We start from the raw sequence: 24,095 nt of genomic DNA, 5'->3' as shown, positions 1-24,095 counted from the left end.
CTGTGAAGACCGCTTGGAAGCTACAGCTTGTCCAGAATGCAACTGTTCAAGTAGCGAGTATATTTCAAGTATATTATATATACTTGAAGTATAGCTCAAGTATATAATGATCTGCCAATGTGTCGTTGATATCTGTTGGCTTTGTGTACAATTCAAGGTGCTGGTTGTCACCTTAAAGCCCTTCGTGCTACATGACCTGGACATCTTCAGGAATGCCTTCTCCTAATTGTTTCTGCCCAATTCAATAAGATTATATACAAGGGGCTGTTTTCAGGTCCCTTCACTCAGAGACTCCATTATTGGGGCCTCAGGGGTGGGTCTTTTCATTTGCTGCTCCCCCTTTCAAACAGCATTCCTCCTCAGATTGGGTGGGTATGAGAGGGAGTGTTGCAGCGCTATGACCGCGCAGCTGGGCATGCATGTGCTGCAGATGTGGGCTGGGGCTCTGGGTGGACAAGCACTACAGAGTGGGATCCCATACTCTGTAGTGGGAGAAAAAGCAGCAGGAGCAACTTATAGGAGTGAGTTGTGACCTGCTGCTGGCTTCCCTGTGACTTTGCTTGTGGGAAGCCAGCAGGGAAGGTTGTAGATGGCAATCACCGGTTGCCAAGTGCTCAAATTTTGATCATGTGACCATGGGGGGTGCTGTGATGCCCAGAACTTTGAGGACCGGTCATAAGTACCACTTGTTTGGAGCTGCACAACTTTGAACAATTGCTGAATGAATGGTTGTTAATTTGAGGACTACCTGTACAATGAAACTTTGGGAAAGGTAAATTTATTGTAACAATATACTAAAAGGTTATCCCCCAGACTCTGACTGTAACTTCCCAAGGGAGAGGTACACTCACAGTTTGGGAAACCCTGTTGTAGTCTTTGTGTGACTTACAGATAATCAGTATCATCAACCCAAACAGGAATGGGGAACTCATGGCCCACCAGATTTTGCTGAACTACAACTCCAGCAATATCAAGTGGACTGTGTATTTCCCACCCATGTCACAAACATGGTAAGAACAAGCAGGAGGTTTTTTCTGGTAAAAAAGACGTGTTGTTCTACATATATGAATTAGAATTCATTTATAAAATTCAGCTGTTCATTCTTGCAGGTAACTTGCAGTTTGACACTTTTTTTAAAAAAAATCTCTCTCTCTTTTTTTTTTTAATATCTGCAGATTCCATCACCACCAATCTTCCAAGAACATGCAGGCATTTTTTCCTAGTCTACCTCATGTAATTTTTGACTGCTACATGTAAAATCTCTATAAACAAACTGCAAGCTTAACATAACAAAAACTTTTCTTAGGCAGCTAAAAAGAATAAGGGAACCTGCCTTTTGCTAATCAAAAGGACAACAAATTCATGAAGGGCTCCAAACAAACCTCATCTTTTCTGGGACTTTTCCTTGCTTACCTTCTTATACCTTGTAAATCTGTTCCAGAACATCTCTTAACACTTGTATGTAGTCTTGGGAGGACTCAGGACATACCTGTACTATTTCAATGGTGGATACCAGATGGACATAACTAGATAAACCAGTGACTTACCATAATAACTACAAATTATCAGTACTACAGTATATCTTTTGGGATGCATCTATAGAGATATATGTGTAGCTTTTTAAAAAATGTTCAGGAAGATCCTACTTTGCAAAATTGCTTACTGGCAAATCATCTGTGACTGTTTTGCCCCTGCCTCTCCACTTTTATTCCTTCTTAATGGAAAGAAGTGTGTATCTGGCTGTTAATAGCAGTAGTAGTTAGCAGCATTAGCAGCCGTTTGAGGAAGTTGCCCATCAATGACCCATGCATAGTTTTTTTTTTTTTTAATGAGCTGTATATGAGTTTATAAATGTTTTTGTAACATGTTTGATATAAATAAGTGAATCTACTAACCAGTGCCATATTGCTGTATTGTTTAGGCCATTTTGTTATTCAAAATGTTGGTCCACAACACGATGGTGATAATTCAAAAGTTAAAGTTAAAGTGCGAGTTAATATCCATGGAATCTTCAGTGTGGCTAATGCATCTGTTATAGAGAAGCAAAATTTGGATAATGATCCTAATGATATTCCAATGGACACAGAATTGTCATGTAAGAATCAAAGCAAAGATGAACTGGTATGTAAAAACTATAAGTAGAATTTAATTCTTAAATTCTGATATGTACTGTGGTAAATAGTTGGGTTTTTTTTACTTACAATCTTTGTAATTGAGAATGTATTTGTCATGTTTTGAAAATCTGCTCATTTCAATAACTTAACTTTTTTTTTCCAAACTTGTGAAATTTATTAATCCTAGTGCTTTCAGTTATTTTCTCCTAGCCCATGTTAATTTGCTTTCTACCTTCTCTTTAGTCTTTTTTATTTTATTTTTATTTTTTTTTTATCCGCACTTAATCGTTACCCATTCTGCGGTGACTGCCTGGATGAGTCCCTGCAGTTTTCAAGGCAAGGTGTTTCGGAAGTGGTTTGCCATTGCCTCCTTCCTAGAGCCCAGCTGGCGAGCGCAGGAGGCGGGGTTTCCGTTGCTTCGCACCTTTTTCGGGCGTGCACGGTTTTCCGCGCTACCGGCAACTACTCCTGTCTCCTTTTGCAAGGCGCCGCCAGCATTTTTCCTCCCACCGGAGTGAGAGTACCCATTTATCTACTCACATAAGTTTTCGAGCTGCTGGGTTGACAGGAGCTGGGGAGGAAGCAGGAGCTCACTCTGCTGCGTGAAGCTGGGCTCAAACCTCTGAAGTGTCGACCATTTCAGCATCATTAAGCCGCTGCGCCACCGCATCCCCTTTTATTTTCCTTGCTTTTATAAAAATGCATACTTGTTCACTCTTTCCCTGTACTAATACAGGCTATGTCTTTGACAATGTATTAAATAAGACATTGTTTCTTATAAAACATTCTAAAATTTAAAAAGATACTTAATTGTCACTTGTAAATCTCAGTGATGTCTCCTTAACTTTCATAGAACATTTAAAAAATGTTAATTGAAACAAATTATTTATGGCATGTCTCTTAGAACCATGCCAATAATAATAGAAAATATGGTTGTAAACTTGAATATTGCTCATGGAAATGTCAGTTAAGATGTAGAAAAAGAGTTCAGAGGATAATAATTAGTGTCCTAAATACAAAAGTAGCCGTATTAATGTTTAAGCCATATTTTCCCATCAAATACATGCTAATTATTTTCTGTTTACTATGAAGAGCATTGACACTTACCTTTTCATAATTGAAGATGAAACCCTTAACTCTGAGGTTGATGTTTGTTAAATATATAGTTTTCAGTAGCCCCAATTTTATTTAATTATTATATAAACTCATTAGTCTCTTATTTAAGTAATTCTACATTCCACCCCCCTAAATTAGCTCAAAGACATATTAACTTATTATTGTATGCTGATGATGCAGTAATTCTATCATTAACCTCTATTGGCTTTAAGAGAGTTTTGAACTCACTTATAGATTATTGTATCGAGGAGGAATTAATAATAAATTATACCAAGACTAAGATCCTTACTTTTTCTAAACGCCCTAAACAAAGAAGTTGGAATTTAGGCGGACAGTCCATTAAGCAGGTTAAAGTCTTCAAATATCTAGGGATTGTTTTCCAAGCCTCAGGAAATAGAAATGCCCATCTGGGCTATGTAACTCGTAATGCCCAGAGGTCTGCCTTAGCCATCCAAACCTATTACTTTTCCAGAGGAGCGCAGTTTATTCCTGCTGCAATTAAGTTGTTTGCAGCCAAAGCTTGAGCACAACTGTTATATGGGGCCCAGTTAGGACCATACAACAACATGATTACCTTGGAAAGAGTTCAAACAAAATTTCTAAGAAACATCTTCCAGGTACCCAACTGTGTTCCAAATGCAGTACTCTGATGGGAAGCAGGAGTCAGTACACTTGAAACCAATCTATGGATTAATATCTTTACCCACTGGCTAAAATTACACCATAACCCCAGTGGACTGACCCATCTAATACTGGCAGATAACTTTGAGACGACCTGGAAAACAGCTATCCAAAAGAAACTGAGTCTCTATGGGTTTTCCAACGATGCCATTTTGACTTTAGAGTTTGACTGAGCCAGGTCACTACTAAGGCAAAGGATCTTAGATACAGAAGGCCAAGCAGAAACTGCTGTTTTTACCCACAATATAATTGCAAATAACCAAATTCTAGTGAGCAAACCAGTCTCATACTTACTTGTATCATATTACAGTCCCAAAATTCAGGAGAGCTTTATCCTTAGCTCGATTTAATGCTCTCCCTACAGCTGTTTTAGAAGGAAAATACAGGAAAATCCCTTATGATATTCGATACTGCCCCTGTGGTACAGGTGCCATTGAAACCACAGTCCATGTTCTTTTGTATTGTCGGTATTATAGGGACATTCGCTTTCAGCTGATTACCCCTCTTTTATTTAAATTCCCCGGGCATTCCGATAATTTTTACTTGCATTATTTGTTAAATAATCAAGACAGATCTGTTTCTTTAAAAGTTGCAAAATTTTGCTACATAATGTGTAAGCTTCGCCCACAAATGGTTGCTAGTAGTTATTGATGAAAGGGGTAATATTGTTGTCTGTTTTATTGTATCTATTTTTATTGGTCAATGACCGAAATAAATATGATGATGATGATGATCGTTTTCAGTAGGCAAAAGATAGCAAAGATTCTTTCTCTAAATTTTGGTTTCTCTTTTAAAGCGTATAAAGAGAGTGATTGTAAGAATTTTGTAATAGCTGTGCTTTTCAAAAGTAAAGCTTTCATACAGTTATTAATGTGATATATCTAAATATTAAGACCTTGTGCTTTGGATTTGAAGCAAACAAAAAAAAAAATTCAAAGCATGTAGGAGTACTCATGTAGCACATGTTGGCAACTTTGTAAAGCAGCAGTGCCTTTTCTGGGATCATTCTGCTATCTTCTATACTGTATAACCCTTCAAAAAAAATATAAATTATTTGGTACTTTATAATCATAGCAAAAAATGCTTCCAGTTCAGAGGTTGGCTAGGAATTAAGCATGTTAATAGTGCCTGTATAGATTAAAAAAATAAACTATTCAAAAATATTAGAATAATTTTCTGACTTAAATGCCAGAAGCATCATATATAAAGGATAAATGGTGTTCTGTCTCAAGCTTGTGGATTCCTATAGTAACAAAGTACTAATTTTTAGGGTTATTTTCAGTTTTTCTGCTGTTGTCCTGCTTACTGTCTTGATTTCATTTAAGTCTTCACATTCTTTTTCTCAGCTGCTTCTTTTAAATTGACAAAGGAAACCTTCACTACTTGTAGACCATTTGAAAGTGTTCTTTGATATTAATGCAATTATATTTTGTTTGAAGTGGTCACTTTACTTTTAATATGTAATTAGTATTGTGATCTAATTAATGTGTAATTAGAATCGTATTATATATACAATTAAATGCAATGCAGTATAGGAAGATATTGGATGTTAATTATTACCTTCCTTTGTTGTTGGTTATGTTATTTTGTCTATTTACTTGGGGCAGGGGGTTCCAATATTTCACAGACATAATTATTTATCAATCATGGACACTTCCTTGCAGTAACCATGTTAAAGGAATTAGGGCTTGAGTAATCTTTCAGCCCTAGGAAGAAGGCAGTAACTACTTCCAAAAGTGTTGCCAAGAAAACCGCATGGACTTGTAGTTGCCAGAAGTCATGAATGATTCAAAGACGCACCTGTTCCCACCCAAAAAAAAAAAAAAACCTCAATATTTTTTTTTCTAAAAGTCATGGAGGTAGAGGAATGGGGTATCTCAAGAACAGAAATAAAATTGAGTAGCAGTGTTTTGATTTGTATTCTAAAATTATTTTTAGTGGCTTACCTTGTTTGATTGTGAAACGCTATTGCATAGTTGACAAGAATAAGAAACCTTTCTATAAAGTTTAGTGTGGAGTTAAAACTTCTATTTATAGGCTAAAATGCAGATTGATCAAGATGATGGTAATCACAAGAGCCAAATGGAACAACAGAGTCAAGCAGATGAGGAAGCTGATCATATAGGGACTGAAGGAAAGGTTAGTATGAAATTATGATAAAGTCAGGTTCAAATTTTAGAATAGGGCTGACTGCTTTTGATGGTGCTAAGAAATATTTAAAAATAGTATTCTGAGAATAGTCCGCCATAAGTGGCCTAAAATGCTTTGACACCTTGGCATTTTCACTATAGGTTAAAAGGCTTCATGTTTACCTAGAACTAGGATGGATTATATTTGGTATATATAAATCGTAAAGAAATTGATGTGTTAACAGGTCTTTGGCTGCTATTCTAAGCATTTCTGAGTGGAGTTTATTTTCAAGTAATGCTGGAAAACAGAATCACTGTGCTTTCCAAATCTTACATTTTAACATTCACAAGAAATTGAAATTCAGAAATTGCAGGATAGTGGCTATTTAAAATGGCGGCATATTAGGATATAGCTATCTGCTAAAATTATACAGATACATTTTTTTCATCAGATTGTTATGTTATGTGTAATGGGAACAAATGTTATGAATGGTGACATAATTTAATCTCTTACCCTACAGACTGCTTCAGGAGACAAGATTGATATAAATCAATCAGGCAAAACTAAAACAAAGATCAAGAGTATTGATCTACCTATCCATGTTAATTTATACAGACAGGTTGGACAGGATCTTATTAATTGCTACATTGAAAATGAGGTAAGCGGTGGTAGAAATCTGGATCCATGCATGTGAAATAATTACAATTGTCTCAGTGCAAAACTAAGAAAAATTAACTCTAATTATTGTAAATCCAGTGATTTAGGGTGGATGAATATAGATAGCTGTGTTTCAAAAAATCAACCATGTTTTATATTTGTGATTGACTTATCTGAATTTCTTACAGGGGAAGATGATGATGCAAGATAAGCTGGAGAAGGAGAAAAATGATGCCAAAAATGCTGTTGAAGAATACGTGTATGATTTGAGAGATAAGCTTTGTGGTGTCTATGAAAAATTCATAACTGAAGATGTAAGAATTCTCATGAAAGGATTAACACAATGAAATCCTTCAAAATAACATTAGCGTTAAAATGGCTATATCTGTAATAGGAGCATTCCAGTGACTTCGTTCTTGTTTAGCTATATTTTTAATAACGCCTTTAAACTCAGTGGGATAAATTAATCAAGATAAATTTGAGCTTCTGCTGATTACAACTTCTCTACTTTAAAAATGAGCTCAAACTCCCCTAAACTTTACTGTATTTCTTTATAGGTTGGGCATAAGTTCCTAAGAGCCTGTGAATTTCAAGGTCTTTTTGGATATGGAGGGTTGTTAAATTTCTCCATTTTATTACTTTAAATTTCTAACTCCCTTCAAGTTTTTCTCCTCACTGACACATCAAGGCAGACAGAGGCTGTGGATGAATCTCCATTGGGCTTAAAGAGCTACATTAAGTACTATTTAAGAGGAAAATCAGGATAAAGATACTGTTTTAATGAATAAAGTATAAAGGAGGCCTTCAGGATGGTTATCACCTTCCTTAATGCCAGGCGTACAAGACCAGAAAGAAGAATTAATCCTTCCCTGCCTGTCCCTTAGTAGCACCTTTTCCATTGTATTGTGCCAGAATAACTTACTGAAATGTTCCATTCTACAGTAGTAGTAGTAGTAATAGTAGGAGCATCAGCAGCAATCAGAAGAAGAAAAAGCAGGTGGGAAGGAAAGAAGGAAAACAGTAATCCATCTCACTATAGTTGAATTCAGCTCACTTCTACATGAATTACTGGTGAGACAGTGGGCAGGATTTCCCTTGGTTACAGTCTTCATTCTCTCAGTAAATGCTGAACTTTTACTCTAAGCAGAGCACACTCATATATGTAGGTGTAGGCAGATAGGCATAATACACCTATAGGTAGGCATATTCAATATTATATGAGGACATAAGTTGTATATTCTAATTAGTGGTGGCAAATGATCTGAGAAGTATGACCTCTCCTGAGAAGATGCTTACTAGCAATTGACCTTACTAACTTTGCTCTGAAGGAGAGATACTTTTTTCCTCAACAAGAATTCATGACAAGTAAAATTGTTTTTTAATCTCTACTATTATTGTTACAGTAACACAGTAAACCAAAACCTCAGAAAATAGATTAGTATGCTTTTAATTTTCAATCCTATCAGTTTAAAATTGTCTCTGCCCATTTAAGCATTCAACCAAAGCCCCCATCTTGTTTTAATGTCTATTTCAGTTATTTTTAAATTCTATGTTCTAATAGTTCTGTGTGTTACAATATGTAAGTATCTTCAGAAACACAAACAGTGGTATTACATTTGTTAAAATCACTTTCTGCACACTCCGGCAAGTAAAGTACACTAGAGTGTATTCTGAATACAGATTTAAATATACAGTACTAAATTTAAGATGTACTGCCATAATTAAGTGTAGGCTAAACTAGTTAGATACTTCTGTGAGAAAATCTTAAGTGGAATTATGGCCTACCTGTGTTGCTGACTAACTAGCCATTAGATTTAAATTACTTAGTTTTATGCCTTGCTTCATAATTCAGTCTTTTGCTGAACTGTTAACATTGACTATAAGCTTTGATGCAGAAAGTATGTGGGAAGGACTTGAAGCTAAAATATGGTATTCCTGAAATAACTGAAACCAAGTAGCTCCATTTATACTATCTACTTGTAGGAAATACATAATTTGCTTCTGAGTTTACTTTTTTAATAATTGGTGAGAATTGCATGAAGCCCTATTTTTGACATTCCAGTTACTTTCATTCGTTTTTTTTTTTAATGAACTGGGTAGAAATCAGAATTGGTTACAGTAGATGCCTTGGTTATAATTTTATTACTATATATCAGTATAAGTAGTGAAATATATTATCATGGAGCTGCTTTGTTCACTAATTTAAAATTATAAAGATTGGTGGGCTACTGTTGTATGTTGTACTGTTTTCCCCCTAGGATTCAAGAAAGATAACATTAATGTTAGAGGATACAGAAAACTGGCTTTATGAAGATGGAGAGGACCAACCAAAACATGTATATGTGGAAAAACTTCAGGAAATGAAAGTAAGGTCTCTATTGCTAGAAATAAAGTGCTTGAATTTGTTCTCTGAGGTGTCTTTAACTATAAACTTCTATCTCTCGAAATCTAATACTTTTAAGTTACTGAAATAGTATCAGAGACTGCAAGATTTGTAAATAAATATTATTCAAATAAATTAAATGGACTAGCAACAAGTTATCTGGCTTCAGGCTATCTTGAGAATTGCTACCAGAACTTCCAGTGGATTTCCCTGGCTAAAATGAGTTTACACCAACACCGTTTGCTTTGCTTTCCAGTACCTTTCTCTATACCTTGTTTCTACCATGTCTATCACTGCTTTATACATTTGTTTTGAGTTTTTAAACTTTTCACTTCTATTTTGGAGACTCTCACCAATTCTATCCAACAACAACTTTCTCAATCTTCCCCCTTTTTATCCCATTCACTCTTCCTTTATATATTTGTTTGCAGTTTGGTTTTCATTCATTTTCTCTATATGACCAAACCACCTAAATATATTTCTTCAGTACTGGTCATTCACTTTTGTATTCAGTCCACATTAATTATTGTCCCCCTATCTCTATTATAGCACAAACATTTTAAGTTAATTATTTTCATATTTCCATATAACTAAGTGGGCAGAAACATGCTCTTACATACAATCATTTTTGTTTCTTCTAACAATTATACATTTCTCAGAACAAACCCATAGTTTTGCTGCCTTTCCACTTGTATAGGCAACAGTTTCAGTTCTTCCAATCATTGGGTTCTTCACACAAGTTTAAACCAGTCATACAGCCACTCCATAAGCCTAGCACATTGCTATGTCAACATTTCTCCAGTTACATCATCTACACTGTAGTCTTAATGTTTTCAATATTCTCATGGCCTGTATTTCTTTTTTTTTCCATTATAAAATGTATTTTTAAATTTAATATCTTTATTATTTTGTAACAAAACAATCTTTAATATTAAGGAAAAAATATTTTTAAAAAAGTATGAACTAAAAATACAAACTCATAAGATTTTTTTCTTTTATTTCTTTTCCTTCTATTTTATACCTATCAATAGTCACTGGTTTAACAATGAATTCACTACTATAAATAATACAAGATATTGTAAAATATCACAGAATCTCTGCCATATTAACACATATTGCTGCATTCTTTGGTTAATAGAAAATATATTTTACAAAACAGGTAGTTCACACATTCCGACCACCATTCCTTGACATCTGGAATAATATTACTTTTCCAGTTTTTTCATATAATTTTTTTTGCCACCCCCTATGCTCAATACAATAATTCCTGATAAACTGTCAAATTTCAAAGCTTTGGTATATACTGTAATTCAAGATTACATTAACATCTTTAACATTTGAAGATTTTCCCATAAATCTATTGATATATATTAATATAGTATCCCCAAAAGATATCAAATGATCACATGCCTATGTCATATGGATCAGTGAGCCTTCAATTTTTTTTACACCTCCAGCACAAAAAATCTGATGTCCATCCTTTCAGATACTTTTTTTGAAGAGTCCAATATACCCTAAATGCATTTTTTGGTGAATCAACTTTAATCTCAAATCCATAGATACAATTTCACCATTTTAAGAACATGAAGCCATTGATGTGGCTTTATCAGAAATTCCAGTTCTTTAGTTCATGTTTGAAATATCCCAGAAATGTCCACTTTAAATAATATTCCTGAGCTTTTGATAGAGATATGTTATAGGTTTTATTCTGTCATGGATTCCATCAAATAAGAAAGCAACTCAGGTACCAGCCGTATTGGTCCATATTGATCGATTAGAACATGCTTAAACTGAAGATACGTGACCTGTATTTCCATCAAAACTCTATGCATTTTCTCCTCCTCTTAACTATTCTTTGCTCTGTTTGAAACACTCTTTTCTTCCTATACATTATACAGTATTTTCTCTTTACTTACCAGGCAGCTTCTATCATCATCCCACCCTACAGTCTGCTTGAGCTTCAGATTTCTTGCTAAGTTCCAGATACTTTTCTTTTTAGATCTTTTTTTGTGTTTGTTTCATTTGTATCCTGCTCTTCTACCAGAGGATTGGGTGGCAGCTCTTCCAAACTATAGTTGATAGTGGGGTGTATGAGGGAGATGTGTTGGATTTCCTGCATTAAGCAAGGAATTAGAGTACCTGCCAATGGCAACTCTAGTATTCTCAACAAAATTGAGATACAGGCTTATTGACTGTCATATGTGATCCACTTTCCTGATTTCCTTCATACTGTAACTAGTCATTTATAAGTAGTTCTCAATTACTAAAAAACATTTTATCTTCATCTAAATTTTTTCTACATTTTAATGAGCACTTCTACAATATTTCTATTTTTTTTTTAATGTTTCTAGAAATTTGGTGGCCCTATTCATGATAGATATAAGGAACATGAAGAAAGACCAAAAGCTTTACTTGATTTGGAAAACAAACTCCAGCTGTTTATGAAAGCTCTAGAAGGATATGAAAATAAGGTAGGACTTAGTGTGTGTTTCTAACAGCAATTTTTTATATATCTGTTCAGAAATAATTTACCTTACATGGGACTTATTTTCAGATAAATGTATATAAAATTGAAACCTAATTTTCAAGATTAAATATATAAGATAAATTGGATAAATAAAGTCCAACATCCATTCTGATTTTGCAGTGCAAAAATGTTAATGTTTTCCTTTTTGTTTGTTTCATCTTTATTAACATAACTCTATTTCCAGCTTATGTTTTTCCATGCTTATGCAAATGTAGCCAAAACAACATGACTTGCAGGTAAAGAGATGTAATACCAAATTCAGGCTCCAATTGCACTGGGTTTTTTCTTTGTTTGTTGGGGGTGTGGGGGACAAACCTCCAAAAACAGTCCAATGAGGTCTTTGGAATAATTAGTTGCGTACAAATTGTTGTAGTGTATATGTGCTACAATAAGAGAATGGAGAAACAGACAGCTATATTGAAAGGAACATTAATCATATCAATGAAGTAGATAGGTCACATCTTTTTAAGAAGCTATTTCCAAATAATCTCAAAGTGGGAGCATGAGTTGCCAATGAGAAGTAGAGTCATGCAGGATTTTAATGTCACTGGAAAAGGACCATAAGTATATCCACCCTGCTCAAAATACAGAAATAGGTTTCTCTTTAAAAATTCAATGAGGATTGAGCACATTCAGCAGATCTAAAATGTTGACTGGTTGAAGGCAGGAAAAAGGAAGACTTGGTAAGGTGGGACATGGAAGAAGATCTGAAGTCTTGAATAAAGCATTTCAGATTGCATCATTTTTATAGAGAGCCTCTTATATAATAAACAGTGATATATTCCTGCCACTCTACTTTCAATTCAGTGATTATTCAAACTGGAATAATTTAAGATATTCCCTAAATAACCCTGTAAATGGTTGTAAATGGTTGCAAAGTCAATATGATTGTCTGTAGGAGAAAAGACTGTATGTATATGATAATGTATATACTGGTTTTTATGTGAGCCAGGGCCTACCTGGAAGCCAATTCAGCTGCTTACATTGGAGCAGTGTTGGTGAAGGGTTTTTTTTTCCTCCCAGCCACTGAAGATGGAGCTGACAGGAAAGGATAAATTCAACCTTGTCTAGTCAGAAATCAGGCTTAAGTAACCTGTGGAGGTAGCCATTCCCAACTCAGTCTTAGATGTGCCTTCTAGTAAAGAAGAAGGGCTTTCCTTTTTTCCTCAGTTTCATCTGGGCCCAGAGGCAGTGGTCAGCATACATTTGACAAAGAATTGAGATCTGAGAACTAAAAAGGAAAATAGCAACAAAGCAGCAGAATGTGTTCTTTCTGTGTAGGCTCTAAAGCAGCAGAATGTGTTCTTTCTCCTTAGTAGGCTGTAAAGGAGACTAATATTTTTCCTTTTACTCATTTTGTTCTCCTTTGCCTGGTTGATTCCATTTTCCAAAAAAAGGTTTGTGGATATCTCTGTCTTTCTGTCTATCTACAGTATCTATTTGAGCATGCTAAACATGTATTTCTGCTAACAGAATGTAATCTCTCTCTGACTCCTTTGGGAGATATAAGGGATGAGGCCCAACACTAAGTGCTTCAGATGGACTGTTCAAAGATGTATGTACTTGCTGTGTTCTGTTAGAAAAATGCATCTGTTGAATCAAATAAAATTAGGAGCTGCTGTTTTTAAAGATATTGATGTTGCCTTTTCATTATTTTTGTGTTAAATTCCCTGAATTGATATGTATGTGAGTCTAATATTGTTGCTATCTACATTTAGAATAGAAACCACATGGCTCACTATGAACTGTAGAGTTCAAGATCAAGTAGTTCATAGTTTTGAAGCTAACATCAAAAAGATTCTGATATACATGAACATAATTCTGACAGAACCATATGAAGAAATTGTGAACATTTCTTGTAACTCCAGGTGCACTCAGATTAGCCTTACAGCTGCTCATGTGACTAGCTTATCTAAAGACTTTGAAATGCAGGCCATGTCTTGGCACAAGATAGAAATATCATTGGGCATACATATTAGAAAGATTTGAGAAGTATGGATTTGAGTGTCCAAATTGTCAGGCATGTAGATTTTCCTTATTTTGAAGCATAAATAAATTAGCACTTTTACAACATGGATAAAATCTTTAAAGCATGTACAGTCTTTGAGCTTATCAGGTTCACAGAGTATTTAAAAGCAACTGTTGCTTTGACAAAAGTTAAACTTGATTTTCTTCGTTCAAGGCCTTTCCCAGTGGTGGAATGTATCACTGTATTTTAACTTACATGCTTATTTTATCATCTCCTTTCATAGCTAACAAACTGTACCCACTGCTATGAGATCATGGATTGGTTTGGATTTGCATAGATCGATGAACTGTGGCATTTTTTTACAGGCCATTCAGAACATATGGCAGACAGGGCATTGAAAATAGTTAATAAAGCTTTATTCCTGAAAGTTAGAGCCTTGGTGTAGATATCTGTTGGATCAAGAGCTCTGATATACTAGGCTTGCAAGATATGCCTTTAGATGTCAGGAAGCTAAAGGAAATCTTTAGTATATGTTTCAAGGTAGCAGAGTTGTTGATATTATTACCTTGGGCACTCTACAGTTTGCAGTTTTCTCTATGGCAGCAGGGGTAGCTGCTCATCAAGGGCCATGGCTCAGGCAGTAGTTGGCCAATTACCAGTCCAGGGCCAGTCTAACACTCAAGCCTTTTATAGGCATGTGTGGTGAGTGTCAGCCCTTCGAGGTAGACTACATCAGGAAACAAACATCTCATGAATTACTGGAATTCTACTTTACTGTTATAGAGTATAACAACAGAATCTTGAAAGGCTGACAGACTGTGTCTCTCTGCTCTGCTCTAAAAGAATCAGGGTGGACAATTTTGAGGTTGTCCTCATTCCCTCCTATATATCCACGCTAAACTAATGTTTACATAATGGTCATTGAATTTCTTCTTCAATGAAGAAGAATTCAAGGTCATCTCTGTACTCCTCTAGAGTGCATCTATTGACATTAGTACAGGAAAATGGAGAACTTAAGATGAAATCAAGAGAACAATTAACTCCAGAGGGATTTAGTTTTCAGTAGTTTTCATATGCACAACTAAGAAAGATTCAATATAGATAAAAAAGCGCCAGAAATAGAACATCATAAAGTGGAATTTCAAAATGAATTATGTACAAATGAACATGTGATTGCAAAGATGTATAAACTTTTGTTAAAATTTGAAACTGAAAAAGAGCAAGTTAAAGAATGTATGATAAAGTGGGCTAAGAACTTTGGTTACTATATTCAAATGGAGCAATGAGATTAAATTAAATTTAAATTAAAGTGATTAAAAGGTTTGAAATTCACATTGTCTTAGAATTTAAAAGAGAACTTTTTTATGGTAACTGCAGCAAGGCTATTCTATGCACAAAGATGGAAGAATACAGAAATACCAATAATGGAGGAATGGATCATGAAGACAGCAGAGCTTGCAGAAATGACTAAATTCACTTGTTTAAGGAGGGAACAATTACTTTTATAAGAGACTGGAAACCCTTTATGGACTTTTTGCTGAAAATGAATAAAAATGAATTGCTGATGTAATTTGGAAGGGTGGAGATGGTAATCACTAGGTTTGTAACTGCTGCAAAGTTCGGAAGTCGCTTCCTTAGATATCTTTCTCTCGTTCTCTTTTGTTATTGTTCACTTTTTCTTTTACCTCCTTTTTTCTACTTTTCCTTTTATGTTTCTGTAGTTTTTTAATCTTACCTTTTTCTCACATAAGTTTGGAAGTGTTAGGAAGCAAGCCTTTAGGTCTTCTATTAATAAATGGATCAGAGAATGCATTGTTTTGGCATATTCTGCCAGCAGTGTACAGGAAAGTACTGTATCATGGCCCATTTTGTAAGAGGAATAGCAACTTCCACAGCACTGGCATAAGTTTTAGAAGAAATCTTCCAAGTAGCAACTCGGTTTGAGGTGTCTTCATTGTGCAGAATTGATAAATTTTGCTTTTGCACATATGGAGGCACAGAAGTATTACGCTGATGCATCCAGGACATTTGCTTTAATATATTCCTTTCCTGTCCAGAATGTGAGGTGCCATTCTGGTCATCAGAAGATTGACCTGATAGATTCCATCCCTGGAGATTCCTAGAGAGTGAAGAATTTACTTAATATGAATGGGATATGAATTTGTCATTTCTGAGTATGTTTTCTTCATTGTGCTTCAAAGTTACTGGTTGATGTATATACGTATTAAACTGGTTCTTCCAGCTGAAGTCAGTAGGTAACTGAGTTGGAAGGGGTTGCCTCTATAAGATGCAGAAGTCTTATCCCTGCCTTCTGATTGGAAGAGGTAGAGTTTATCCTTTACTGTCAGGCTCCTCTTCTAGGGGACAGAATGGCACTTACAGTAAGTCCAGATGCTCTTTGATGCACTTGTAATGCCAGCATTCCAGCTCCATACCACTTGAACAGGAATTTCTGTAGCCAAACAATAAATAAAGCTGTATTTTCAAAATTTCACATTCTTTTAAATGTATAATTATCTGGCTCTATCAAAATGTTTTTAAGTAACAAATCATTATGAAATCAACTATTCTATAATCCATTATGGGATAAGCCTATGTGTTTGTTACTTGCTGAATGTTGAACTTAATATTTTCTCTGTAGGATGAAAAATACAATCACATTGATCCTGTTGATATGGAAAAGGTTGAGAAATATGCCAGTGAAGCTATGCGCTGGTTGAGCTCGAAGATGCATGTACAGCATAGACTGAGTTTGACACAGGATCCTATTATTAAAGTGGCAGAAATAATAGCGAAATCTAAGGTAAATTAACTTTAGAATTGAATTAAGTTAATGGAAAAATAAACTTGAATTGGCCTAGGAATATTTTTATTTATTTATTTATATTTCAAATTTAGATACCACCCATCTCACAAGAAAGTGATGAGCTTAGTATTGCAAATGATATCAGAAAACAAAATATATTTCTGCAAAAGTTAAGAGAATTTCAGCAAATAGATATTTCTTCAGTTTCCATAAAAATAGATAAGGCATAGCTCATGTTTATGTGTGAACAGGGTTCTAGATGATGATGATGATATCCCACCTTTTTTTATATAGGTGAACATACTTAATCCTCCTGCCTATTTTCCCCACAACAACAACCCTGTGAGTGGGTTGGGCTGAGAGAGACTGGCCCAAAGTCACCCAGCCAGCTTTCATGTCTAAGAGAGGCCTAGAACTCAGTCTCCTGGTTTGTAGGCCAGTACCTTAACCCCTACTCCAAACTGGCTCTCAATGTTATATTCAGGTGATAGCATGCAAACACATTTAAGTCAGAATGAGAATATGGTTTGAATCATGAGTTTTTAATTCCATGACTGGAAGATGTTTCTATTGTTAATTTATTAGAGGTAACATTTTTCATCCTCATATATGTGCTTTTGCTGCTGAGAGAAAAAGCAATAAGATTATACTTCTGATTATGGGCAGATTTTATCATTTATTTATTACTAAGCTTATCTCCTGTATTTTACATTGCAAACAATTTCATAGGCCATTGTGTTGTTTCCATGGTAGTTACAGTAATTATTTTTTCCTAATAGGAACTGGACAGTTTATGTAATCCAATTATTTACAAACCTAAGCCAAAGGCGGAACCACTGTCTGAAGATCAAGGAAAATCTAATAGTGAACACAATGGGCCAATGAATGGACAAAGCAGTGCTGATGCTAAATCAGAGGAGAGTTGCCAGCAGCCTAAATCATCTGAAGAAATGGATGTGGACTAAGTTTTACATTTCTCTGAGTTCATTAAAAACAGTGCAAGTAATCAGAGGGTCCATTTTTCTTTTGTCTAACACACCACGTATGTTCAGTTATTTAGAAAACTTTCTGTCCTTTGTTCTTTTCAATAGGTTTGCAAGTGTTCTTCTATTGAGTGCATTCCCATTGTTAATTCCATTGATGCAGCTTATTGTGAAGCTTTAGTTGAATGTAGATTGTAATCAGTTTAAGCTTTTATGATATATTTTATATCAAAGAGGCAGAATTGATATATAAATGACAACAATCTACCTTATTTAAAGCTTTTATCGTGGGTAAGCCGCTACTCCTTTATTCAGGAAAGGCCACTGTATTGCACTTTCGATGCTGAAGTGTAGATTTTTGCATCTTTATTTTAGAAGATACTCAGTTTGATGTGGCTTGAACATTGCCACCAGAAGCACTGACCTTTTTCTAATTGTTGTACTGTTCTAATTTAAATATTAAAATAGAGGTTAGTTGGCAAACTAGTTCATCTTGTTGATGTACCATGAAAACCTGTAAGAACTTTGTTGACCAACATCTAAAGCTTAAAAGGAACTCACACCAGCAGCATTCTTTGTCATCAAACTAGTAACATGATTCAAAATAAAACTCATGGTCCCCGTGTTCACACAATCCTGTATCATATTTTGTGTTGATGCTGAGACATTCTTGAAATTGTAATAGTATGGAATTGGAAGACTGTAACCATACTTTCATTTCTCTTAATTACCTGTGACCTAACTGGTTTGGGTTCATTCAGAATGCTGCCTTTGCCTGTTTTTACAAAATGCCTTCCTTGGAATTAAAAGTAGAAAATACACCCAGAATATTGTCATAAATTAATATTACTTACACAGCATTCCTTATCTGAAATATTTCTCCTGTTTTACTTGGCAAAATAATACTCTTGTTTTAGAGTTTGTGCCTAGAAAAAGTTCACAGTAGTAATAGTTTTTTAGCAATTGTCCCAAGTATTTGCAGAATAACATTTGATACGTTTTTAACAAATAAATATAACAAGCTACTAACATTTAAGCTTAATATTATCAGTACAGATAAATCTAAAAAATCTTAAAACATACACTTTCTGAGTAGCAGTTAAGTTTTTTGTCAAAGTAATTATGTGGAGATTGAGAATTCTTCATTGCTTTCTCCATTTCTTGGCTGAAAAATTATCTTATAAATGAAAATGTACCTATGCTTTTGAAAAAATCTTGTAAGTAATTCAGATTTCTGTTCTTTTAACTTCAATAGTGAACGTATAGGTTGATTAGCTAAGTTATTAAGTTTTAAACTTAACAAACTGGATTCTAAAGAAGGAATCTATTTTCTGCTTAGCCTCCTCCCCCCCCCCAAAAAAAGGACTTGTTCTTCGGAAAACACAGAGACATTATTCTGGCCTAAAGAAGATTTATTTTGTATGTTCTTCTGATTCTAGCATATTTTTCAGTATATCCTATTCATATTGGTGTGGTATGATAGACAGTGCCTTCCCATCTGGCCCAATTTGTTAAAGAGGAGAGTAACATAAAAGCAACATTTCAACAGTAGTATTTTGTATAACTGTGAATTATTTGGAATTGATATTCCTGACTTTCCCACTATTTTTCAGTCAGCTCATCATGCTGACCAGGGGATTATAAACCAATTGCTTTGGAACATACCATACATAACAAAAAGAGGATAGTTTATGATGAGAACCCATTACATAAAGCATTAAGGATGTGTTTACATTATTTAGGCTTACATTTCTGCTGTTTATGCAATCAGTTTTGTATAAGCAGTAATTATAGTAATCTTTTCAGGTACTATTTAAGCCTGTAGTAAACTTTGAATATGTATATGCTACTATATATTAATTCAGTATATGGTACTACAACAGGTCTAAATTTATGATTTATACTAAACCCTCTGGTTTAGGATATGATAGGTCTGCATAATGCTTTATTCTTCCCACTGTTAGCTATGATTTAGTTGACTTTTTGATGGATCAGGGACCTTTATAGGGAAAGAAATGTGTCACCTTTCTATATGAGTACTAACTGGACATTAGACTGGAGAATTAAGTTAGAATGCAATATAAAAATGTCTATGGTGGGATATTAATATAAAGAAAACATGACAGTACACAAAACGTGTATATATTGAGAAAAAACTGTCTACTTATGAGCATGGCACTTATAAAAATATATAAGAAGGAGTTGCTCAAGTATTAAGTTAAAGAATAAATAAAGGAAGATAAACTACAAAAGGTTTTGTGACATACTGAAGAATAACTAACCTGTAATCACACATGTTTTTATGGGATGGAGTCCTCTTCATTTGCATGAAGTGCTATCCTTACAAGGATATTCACAGGGACAGGTAAAGTGAAGTTAGATATCAATGTCATGAAAAAGTTGCAGTCTGTGACACTTCCATTGTAGGGAAACTAGTTACCATAACAGTAATAGATGCTAACAAAAAATCCTTAAGAGAGTGAAGAAATCCTAAAGTAATACTTTAGGCCCACCAGGGTCATTTATCCAGCCCGCCCGCCTGATTGGCCACCACTGCTGTCTGTCAGAAGTGGAAGTGTCGGTGCTGTGTCGGGAGCTGCAGGCGATGCATGAGGAGGGAGATTGCAGAGCCGGACTATTCTACATGACAGGTATGCCGGGTCCAGCGGCTCTCCTCCTCTCCTCATACTCAGCAGAAGGGACCCTCATGTTTTTTTCAAACTATAGTACGGCCCCCCAACATTCTGAGGGACCGTGAACTGGCCCCCTGTTTAAAAAGTTTGAGGACCCTGGTGTTAGCAGTTTCATATGATTTCCCTCCCCCCACCTTTTAAAAACTGGTATTCTTATCCTACATTGTGTTAAACTTAACAAGGAAAAATATGTTAACAATTGAGATTTCCTATTGATTAAGGCATAACTAATCTGAATACACACTCATACCCAAGAACAGAACTACCTTGCAAAGCCTTATTGGTACTATCTGTCTACTATTATATAAGAATTCCAGGATTCTTATCTAAACCCACCAATAATTGGTTAATATTTCACCTGTGGAATTAATTCTACTCTCTACTCAACCCTGGTATTGATAAATATGAACTTCAGTGATTTTTTTTTAACAAAGCCTTGATACTACCTGGTTTTATTCCCCTGTGACCGTTCCCTCAGAACAGAAAATTAATATATAAACTTAAATCACATTGGCTAATTTTGATCAGTACCTATTGTTTAGCTCAGTCATCCCTAACTTCCCCCACTCCCCCCCCTTTACCTAGTATCAATAATTCTTTGTTTGAGAAATGTCTTCTTTACCCTATTACAGTAATAAGACATACTAATTTCTCTCTAAAATAACTGCTTGGAAAATTTAGTCCATTTTAGTGAAGTTTTCAAACTACTCTCAAACTAATTTGGACCAAAACTCAAAAATATTTTTGTGAGAATAAAATGAAGTTGGTTGTAAGGAAGGAGAGAACCATGAATATTGTCTAGGGCTAGTGGAGGACAGTAGAAACATGCTTGCTTTTCCTGTCTTGTACACAACCATAACATTATACATTTCTCAAAGCTTTTTCTATTTCCAGGCTTGATAAGAAAAAGTTTTACACAGCAGCTTGGATGCACTGTGTATCAGCTGCTATTGACTTGTTCTGGAGGGTAGAAGCTTGCTAAATTACAATGGCTAATTAGAAAGCATATTTTAATATTTAAGTCAGTATGAACTATGGGAAGTGATCACATACATAGTTCCTGCCAGTATAAGATCCTGTCTGATGATGTGCTGTTTTTCTAAAGTAAGATCTAAATGTTACATGCTCCTCATGATTGTATTGAACACCCAGAGCAGGGGCAGGGGGAGATAAAAACACCCAGGTTGGGAGAAATACTTCAGTACTAGCTGAAGTTAAGTCACCTGTCATTGCAAAGGTGGTCAGTTCAACAGATATTTGTATTATGTAGTTACGTATTCTTATGTAAGTATTGCCCCAGTGGGACAGAGGAGTGTTTTCAACTTGCATAAATCTATAGCAGTGTTGCAAAATGTTTCCTATGTAAGTAAACAGATGGAATCCTTCATAGTGACATGCACAAATTGACAAATATGTCAAATGAATTCTAAGTAGCAATGCAGATTGCTAGAAGTTGTATGTAATATATTTATAATAAACATTTAAATTTACTTCTTAAACCACAAATAATGGTTACTTAAAGCACTTTTATTGCCATTGGTTTCAACTCTTTACAATTGTGATTTTTCTTAATTGGATTACCACTGATGGGACTAATATTCCTAGAGACTAGGATGATCTGTTATAGCCATTCAAGTTCTTCATACACTAAAAACAATGCAAACAATTTTATCTGTTATCCACAAAATTAGTGCAGTCTAAGAAACTATTACAGCAAACATTCATCTGTAATGAATCATTCAACTCTTTTATCAATTATAGATTGTTAATACCCAGGCTAAACTTACACAGTAGAAGAGAGTGATAAAGAATTTATAAACCTTGCTTATTGTATAGTTTTGAATGCTTTGATCCGAAATATGAAATATCTATTTTAAAAATCAGATAATATCTTAAATCATGACAGAATAAAACCTAAATAGTAGGGAATAGATCCAAATTAAGTTTCAGTTGCCACTATAATATGTGGAGAAACCACAAGCTTAAGTGTGTCTCATTCAAGAACAATGATAAGTTACTTAGTTTTTCTTTATAAATTGCAGTATGTTTCATCACACTGCAAGATTCTTATAGGTATGTACCTGTACAGTACAGGTAGTCCCCAGTTTAAGAATGAGTTCCTTTCCCAAAGTCTTTCCTTAAGTCGAATTTGTATGTAAGCCAGAACAATATTACTGTATAATACTGTATAAGTAGTATTGTATAATTAACTCGAAACATTGTGTATTTAACTCAAATCATTGTGTATTGGTAATTTTTATCTTACAGAATAACAGAATGATAAGCGCTTTTGTAAAGAAAATATTTTCAGAACCAATTCCACTAGAAAGCAAGGTATAACATGCAACGGATCTGCTATTAAAAAGTAAAGCACAAAATGCAGGTAGAATCATTTAAAGCTGCAGAAGATCAGTTGATTGCTATGTGTGTGGTAGCACATAGCTATCTTGAAAGTGAAACAAGATTGGCCAGCCAGGATTGGCTCTGAATAGAGGAATCTGCAGGGGAAATCTAATACTTCCCTGTTAGTGCCAAGAAAACTACATGAATCAATCTCCAGAGTCCTACCACCATTATCCCAACATTTCAACCCTGATGTGTAGCTACAAATGTTCTCCACTATTGCAAATTTGCCTTGTGTATGTGTGTATATTGCATATATTAAATTACTCTGAAGGTTACATTTACTTGTTAATTGATTCAACGGAGCTGCTTTACTAGAATAGCAATTTTTTTAACCATTATAACTGTTGGCAAGAGTTACACATCACACTAAACCATGCTTCAGTATAAACATGATTTATATTGCAACTGACTCAGTTAACACATGTCAAGGTATCATTTATAAGTCACAATAGCCAAATTCATCCAATGCAGTAAGAAAAAAAAATCAATTCATATAATAGTTTAACATAACATATAAATCCAGTCATTGGTCTACTATAATGTACAATATACAAATCCAGCCAATGCTGAGCCCTGATTTAATTTAAAGCTTACAGTAACTACCTTCTCATAGTAGATTCAGAACTGATAATTTCGTTGTCACAGTTGAACTGAACTGCAATTTTCTTAAAGTTCTTGCTGGAAAACACTTTGTACACATGGATAAAAACTGTTACTTTCAGGAATGAATAGCACTTCAATGCCAGCTTTTTAATGTTCACTAGTCCCATTTGTTTTTGGATTATGATAGCAGCATGTTTGAGGTGCTATTTATCTATAAGCTGTTCAAGGCTTGGGACCACAATTTTAGAAAGAATGTCTCTTTCCATATGTTGCTAAAATGTACCCTAAGATTATCTTTGGAAGGTCTCCCATAATGAGGTTTTATGTGTATCTTTGTTGCTACCTAGTAGTCATCCAGCCAATTATTATTCTGGACAAATATGGATGTATCTGAAAGCACACCACAGCTGTACACCTTCCACACATACCACCATCACCCTCTTTTTGAACTACAACATAGCTCCAAGAACACTTATGCAGCAATTGCACTTCAGCTACAGAAAACCAAGTAACTGTTATGTTGTATTTAAGAGAGACAAAATCCTTGCTTCTGTTTACTGGTCATTAGGTTGACAGTCCAGAAAAAGCAACTGGCAGAAAAATGGATTGGACAGAGGCACCTGAATTTTACAAGCATGCCTCACACATTCCCTACTACAGTTGAGAACAGCTTTTCTATCAATTGGTGATGTCTGAGTTTTAGCCAAGAAAACCACCATTCACTGCCCTTACAAAGATTGCACAGAGGACCTGTATGGCCCTCAGCACAGCATGGCTATTCCAGATTCATGTCACAGACATGCTGTTGGGGCATTATATATTGTTCAGTCGTTAAGTCGTGTCCGACTGTTCGTGACCCCATGAACCATATCGCGCCAGGCCTTCCTGTCCTTCACTGCCTCCCTGAGTTTGCTCAGTCTCATGCTCATTGCTTCAGTGATGCTATCTAACCATCTCATCCTCTGCCGTCCTCTTCTCCTTTTGCCTTCAATCTTTCCCAGCATCAGGGTCTTTTCCAAAGAGTCCT

At 35.0% G+C, this 24,095-nt stretch overlaps 1 protein-coding gene across 1 annotated transcript in view; it reads left to right on the top strand.

Annotated features, from left to right (window-relative positions):
* The window catches only part of HSPA4L (heat shock protein family A (Hsp70) member 4 like), a 43,056-nt gene extending 20,327 nt beyond the window's left edge, over positions 1–22,729 (top strand). Inside the window, exons 12-19 of the mRNA XM_088132868.1 lie at positions 1,922–2,121; positions 5,949–6,050; positions 6,562–6,699; positions 6,887–7,012; positions 8,957–9,064; positions 11,433–11,552; positions 16,219–16,380; positions 17,163–22,729. Coding sequence (XP_087988994.1) covers positions 1,922–2,121; positions 5,949–6,050; positions 6,562–6,699; positions 6,887–7,012; positions 8,957–9,064; positions 11,433–11,552; positions 16,219–16,380; positions 17,163–17,348 — 1,142 coding nt within the window. The 3' untranslated portion in view covers positions 17,349–22,729. The remainder of the gene's footprint in view (positions 1–1,921; positions 2,122–5,948; positions 6,051–6,561; positions 6,700–6,886; positions 7,013–8,956; positions 9,065–11,432; positions 11,553–16,218; positions 16,381–17,162) is intronic.
* Positions 22,730–24,095: the final 1,366 nt, after the last annotated feature.

Source organism: Python bivittatus, unplaced genomic scaffold, assembly GCF_059951505.1.
Source record: "Python bivittatus isolate LINGU-HERP-01145 unplaced genomic scaffold, Pbiv_v1 ctg000070_np1212, whole genome shotgun sequence".
NCBI lineage: Eukaryota > Metazoa > Chordata > Lepidosauria > Squamata > Pythonidae > Python > Python bivittatus.
The sequence above is the reverse complement of the archived record's forward strand: the minus strand, read 5'-3'. Positions and strand labels throughout refer to the sequence as shown.